Source organism: Drosophila tropicalis, unplaced genomic scaffold (assembly GCF_018151085.1).
Source record: "Drosophila tropicalis isolate 14030-0801.00 unplaced genomic scaffold, ASM1815108v1 contig_413, whole genome shotgun sequence".
In the NCBI taxonomy this organism is placed as follows: Eukaryota; Metazoa; Arthropoda; class Insecta; order Diptera; family Drosophilidae; genus Drosophila; species Drosophila tropicalis.
Genome location: NW_027172877.1, coordinates 297,146 through 303,145, shown reverse-complemented (window position 1 = coordinate 303,145; position 6,000 = coordinate 297,146). Strand labels below are relative to the sequence as shown.

The 6,000-nt window shown below is 36.8% G+C and overlaps 1 protein-coding gene across 1 annotated transcript; it reads right to left on the bottom strand.

Moving 5' to 3' along the window:
* Positions 1–2,327: 2,327 nt before the first annotated feature.
* Positions 2,328–2,952, bottom strand: LOC137573585 (uncharacterized). Its single transcript, XM_068285540.1, has one exon. It carries the CDS (start codon positions 2,892–2,894, stop codon positions 2,454–2,456), a length of 441 nt encoding a protein of 146 aa, XP_068141641.1. The 5' UTR covers positions 2,895–2,952; the 3' UTR covers positions 2,328–2,453.
* Positions 2,953–6,000: the final 3,048 nt, after the last annotated feature.

Sequence of the window (6,000 nt, the reverse complement as noted above, 5' to 3'; positions counted from 1 at the left end):
AAGTTATAAAACACCACTAACTAAATCTATATATTTAGTTACTCTCAGTTGGCTTTACCTAAGCCTATAGCTAAGATTAGTACGAGGTCAGTCACTTGAAGATCGCTTGAATGTTGAGTATAGTGACTCGTCCCTTTGATAGGAACCGATTATTGAGGGATTAAGAATATATTGTCGCGGAGAATCAGATCTGTAAATAAGGATTTACGGCTTTGTAATTTCAATCATTTTCAATAAAGGTATTTTGTCGTAATTTCAGTTGAGGGTATAAAACGATTAAAAAAGTCGAAAACTGTTCGAAATATTAACATTTCCATGGGTTTTCAGACCACCCGACTCCCCCTCAGGATCCTTACATGCAACCAATGGTTTAACGATTGTTAACTTGGTCGAAAACATTACTAGCCAAGGATGTTTACCCATATGAAACGTGTTTTTGGAATTCAATAACTTTCTTAATTCTTTATTTGATTAACCTAAAAATAAGTATTTCTTAGTTCCAACTAAGGACCAAACAGGACGAAGGTGCAGTATATACATACATTTCGGATCAAGCATCGTTTTTGTATTTAAATAAAATATGTGTCTAAGATAAATGTTTTGATTAGGAAATTTCCATTCTGCTCATTGAAGCCGTTATATATTAAAGATCTTGATGTCATCTTTGTTTTTCAGTTTTAAAATTCGTTGTAAATTGTTTTCTGTCATACACTGCGCGTCATCAGGTTAGCGCCCCCCTCTTTCTACATGTTTTTTCTAATTTTTACTTTCCTATTCCACTATTTTTCGTAAAATTTTGTTGTTGTTGTTACAATACCCATTTATGATCTTTATGACAAGAGAAGAAAGCTTCTTAGAAGAACCGTTATATATTTTTTCGCGTTTTGCTTCATTCTCGACGAAAAAGCTTGCCCTTATTATGCGTCATCAGATTAGCGCCCCCAAATGCAATTTTAGTTATCTCGCTTAATTTGGCAATTGCAGTCACCAAATTTTTTTGTGAACCTCAAAGTAATCAATATCTTTCGAAAAAAGTACACTATGGGTAAAGGAACAGTTTTATCATTGGTTGAAAAATCAAAGATTGAGGCATACTTTGAATCTGGACTATCCTACCATAAAATTGCTGAAAAGACGGGAAGACACAGAAAAACAATTGCCAATTATCTTAAAAATAAGGAAAGCTATGGAAAAAACTACAAAGGCTGCAATAACCAAGTGATTACACAAGCAGATAGAAGAGCAATACTTCGAGAAGCTTCCAATTCGCACGAATCGACCACCAAAATCAAGGAAAAAACTGGTGTTAAGGCAAGCTTATCAACTGTCCAACGAGTAATAAGGAAAGCTGATATGTACAGGTGTCATAAACTAATATTATTGGTTATCAACTTAATTAAATTGAATTTAACGCGGGGGCGCTAAGCTGATGACCAAATTTTTGTTACATTTTTTTTTGTACCTTTCTCAAAAACATTCATTAAAAAAAATTCCTTATTGCTACAATTGCCATTGTTGTTTTATTTTAAAAAGAAATGATTGTAGCACAATATAAAAAAAATCTTAAAGCTGGAGCTCTGATGGTTTCGATTTGATTGAACATTGTCAGTGAGCTTAAAGGGGGGCGCTAGCCTGATGACGCGCAGTGTAAGTGCTTTAAAGTCGTGATCTTCTTGATCTGACTAGATTATATATGTACATATATCCATGATAAAGTTAGTCCTTTCTCATAAAGCTACAGACAATCGCCATATAGTTGTTGTATTGCCATGAGATGGAATTTTTCATTACCAAAATAAACTTTCTACAGAAGAAAATTAAATTTTCAATGTCTTAAATCTCGGTCATATAGCTAACCTTTGTTGTTGTTGCTGTAGCTAGTTTAGCTACTTGATGGTACTGCAGGTGGCCCCCGGACCTGAAGTAAGATTTATTTATGTAGTGTATAGCTTGCCAAGACAAGTTAGTTAGAAAGGTCGCTCGTGACACCCGCGGCCATGGCCAAGACAGAAATATATAGACAAAGAGAGAGAGAGAGTTGCGTTATGACTCAAACTGGTCTCGATCTCCTCCAACGAGAAAGACATCTTAATTAGGTTTTCGTCTGAAGTTTCGGCTAATGTCCTGCCGACACGCCCCCACAAAGTGTAACACATTTTCGCCAAAACTTTTGTTTGGCTCGTCCTCATTCATTTTTGGTTTTGTTTTTGGGGTCTTTTTGTTCTTTTGGGACCAAGACAAATGACATCACATTAATCTTGGTCAGGTTAATGTGCGTTTCCTGTTCATTCAGAAAAAAATAAAACCAGGCAAAACAAAAATAACAGTTCTTAGAAGTAAATGTACAGTTATTATTTCTAATTCAAACGAATTTTACGGTAAAACGCCCACGAAAACAGAAACAAAGCTTAGTTTCTTGTCGAAACTTCGTCTTAATGTTAGGTGACTTAATATTAAATAACGGTGGTCGTGGTCAAGTCAGCAGTGGGATCGGCAGTAGCAGCGGTTCGATCGCGTTCACGTTTTTGTTTCAATTCCTCCTGATGTCGTATGGTAATCTCTAAAAATTTCAAATAGTTTTCGTCAACGGGTTCTTTTGTCTCCTCCTCGTCTTCGTCTTCTGAAGAACTTTCCCAAACATAATCTTGGCAATTGGTTGTAGGTGCTTCGTGCTCCTTTGCTTCAGTTTCTCGAACTCCGCAGAGCCTTAGCATTTGTTGTTGGTGCCAACTGTGTAGCCTGGCATAAATTTCTAACTGTGTTAGCTGTTGCGACTGTGAAACCCTTTCTGTGGCTTTAACTTTACTTTTCCTGCGTCTTTGGCGGCGATGCGGTCGCCGTTGTTGGCGATTCTTTTTTTTACCCATGTCCTCTTTGTCGGCTTTGTTTATCATTTCATTTTATATTTTGTTTTGACTTCATTTTGCCTACTCCCTTTCTTCTTCATTAGCGTGTTAGGAATGGGACTGTTAAATAACAGTGCCCGATTAATTACGATATTTCGATTATTGCACTCAATTTGAGCCGGGATGTTAACTCGTTTGCTCAAAATGAGCTATTTGGCACCCTCTAGCGGAATAAAATTGCATATATTTTTCCGCGCAATTTCAAAATTACATTAAATTAAAGTCTGTTTTTTTTGTTGTTTTAAATATCCGTGAACGTATTTATGTAAGTTTTTGTAAATCAAATCTTCCATTCAAGCCAACGCGAGGCTAATCTCCAATAAGATGTTTCCATAAATATTTATTTTTATTTATTGATATATTATGTTTATCACTGCCAAATTGCATCTTTTTATTTCAACCTTATAAAAAAGTGATATTATTTTCTGTGAAAGAATAAACCCAAAAATGTTACACCTTAAAAATTACCAAAAATCGTATAAAACGTCTACTAAATGGAAAGTGGACAACCAACTAGAAACACAAAAAGGGATCGCCTTTTTGCCAACAACTTAAGTGACTTCAATTTGCTAGTCGTGGGCCCGAGGCAATAACTTCAACATCTTCATCATGTGTTTTTGTAGTAAATTTAAATCCCATGTGCTTATAACCTTTTCGGTCGATCGGTCGGACGACTGAACTGTGGAACCGAAACTCGGGATTAGGGCGGATCAATTTAGTTGTAGTGCGAATGCAAATTGGCCAGCGGTATGATTTAAATGAGGCTCAACAACAAACAAAAGGCGGAAGCGGGTGGACAGGAACAACAATTGAATACTTGTGAGTGCCGAGCATCCTGCTGTGCACTTTGGTGTGGTGAAAGGAGTGCAATGCGTGGTGTCCCTTTCGCCTGCGACAGGCAAGAGGCCGACCAAGAGCCACATAAAGGAAAATTAGGTTTACACCTACACACAAACCTTTTTGGCCAATATGCTCATAAAACAATTTAAAGATTTACAAAAAGGATCAACTTAAGATATGTGGTGCACTGGCAGGACACACGCGCAAATGCAAGTCCTCCCAATCGTTTATCTCCCTCTCTGTCTCTCATCCTTATTTTCATCTTTTGCTCTTTCCCTTAGTCACTTCGCATACATGTGTGTTTACTTTACCTACTTTGGGGTAGGATTGGCGGCGTGGGGCAGAAAGAAGTTTCATTTTCAATAAAATAACATATTCCGCACTCCCCCATTCCCCCCGCCACAGCCATTTCTCTCTGATAACATACAAAATATCCAGCGGCCAGGATTTGCACGCACTTATTCCCTTTTAATGGACTTGCAAGCCGACTTTTGAGGCCGGGAGATACATTTTCGTTTTCTTTTTTCGCATGTTTCGAGTCACAAACAAAATTTAATTCCCCCTACTACGCCTGGCTAAGAGAGTGCCGAACTAGAACTAAATCCACAACTAAACATTGCATCTCACTATATAGATCTAAGATGTCCTCTATTCAGGAGAGGAACATTTTTAATAAAACAGGCAAGTAAGAAAAGTAGAGTGAGATTTAAACAAATTGTTTATATCTTGACACAGTTTTGAACTGTTAAAAATGTTCCCAAAAATCCGACTTCAATTTACATTTACCGGAAGTTTAGAAGAAAACGAACGAAGCAAATTCCTTAAAATGTTTTCATAATCAGTTTCACTTGGAATTTATTCTCGAAATCTTGTAAGATCAGAAAGAATGCACAAATTACATTACATTGATCAAAAATAATACATAACCTGCAAAAGTTTTAATTTAAGCGTTTCTTTTAAAGTACAGTTTCATCTGGCTATGACGACTCCGCTTAAAACGTCCGTCCGGTTATAGCGACCAAAGTTCGATGTGTGATTGGTTCGTACCAATACAAACTTATATGAAAGGACCTCTGGTTAGTACGTTTTCCGGATACAACGACGAAAATAGTCGGCCCCTTGAGCGTCGCGACGCGTCGTCATAACCGGATTCTACTGTATATTAAAAATATGAATCCAAATACGAGCTGGTTTCCTGGCCAAAAAAGTGGAGCGCTTGAATTCAAGTGGTTTTCTTACCAGACTCAAGTTTTAACATCGACTGACATTATCAGATCCTTGAAAAATTTCTGCGAAAAGTTGAAATAAAAGGGATCACGTTTACTGGGGTATCAAACAACTTCTGTAATGACATCCTACCGCTATTTATTTTTTATTTAACTCTAAAAGTTAAATATTAAATTTAGTCAAAACTAATTTTTAGTCAGCTTGAGGTCAATAAATGTTATCAATTTATAAGTTTTTTAGTCCTACGCAGCGCAAAAAGTAATCAGGATGTCTGTTTACCTATTGGAAGAACCACCAGGTTCTATCATCAGCAGAGTTCGCTAAAGAATCCAGAGTTTGAATGGCCATCCCATATCTTCAACGCCAAAAGTAGTTGGGAATTAAAACTACATATAAGCGAAAAAAAGAACTTCAGAGCTTACAACTGTATATACCACCTTGGTGGAAGAAATGTCGAGATCTAGACAAACATCAAATATTATTGCAATCGGATAAGGGTAAAGCGGCTAAACCCAAGTCGCTAGTCTTGACTTCGAAGTTTGTACGTTATTATTATTATCAGCATAGGATATAGTTATAAATTATTAACCTAACTATATTTTAGGAGCCCTGGCAACTAGAGCCTAGGCTTAGACGAAAACTACTTCCATACACTAGCCTGGGACTCGAGCCAGGATCCTCGTTGTTTAGTTGCCTATTCGACTGAGCCACTTACAATTACATTACACTTACATTAGATATTACATCATATATTCGACATTGGATCCAATTTTATACATTCAGATCTCTTTTAACCGCCCCTTGTATAACCTTGGTCCACTGGGGGTTGGACTGACTGATATGCTTTCGACCCTATGTGCCAATTAGGCATCTGATTAACAATTAATATATGTACAACTAAAAAGAATGCAAAAAGAGAGTATTGTATCTGAAATAATTTACATTTATCGATTCATTGGTATTTGGGGTGATTTTTATCAAGTAAAAATGGAGTTCAATGGAGAATCCTTTTCTCGACCCGATCCAC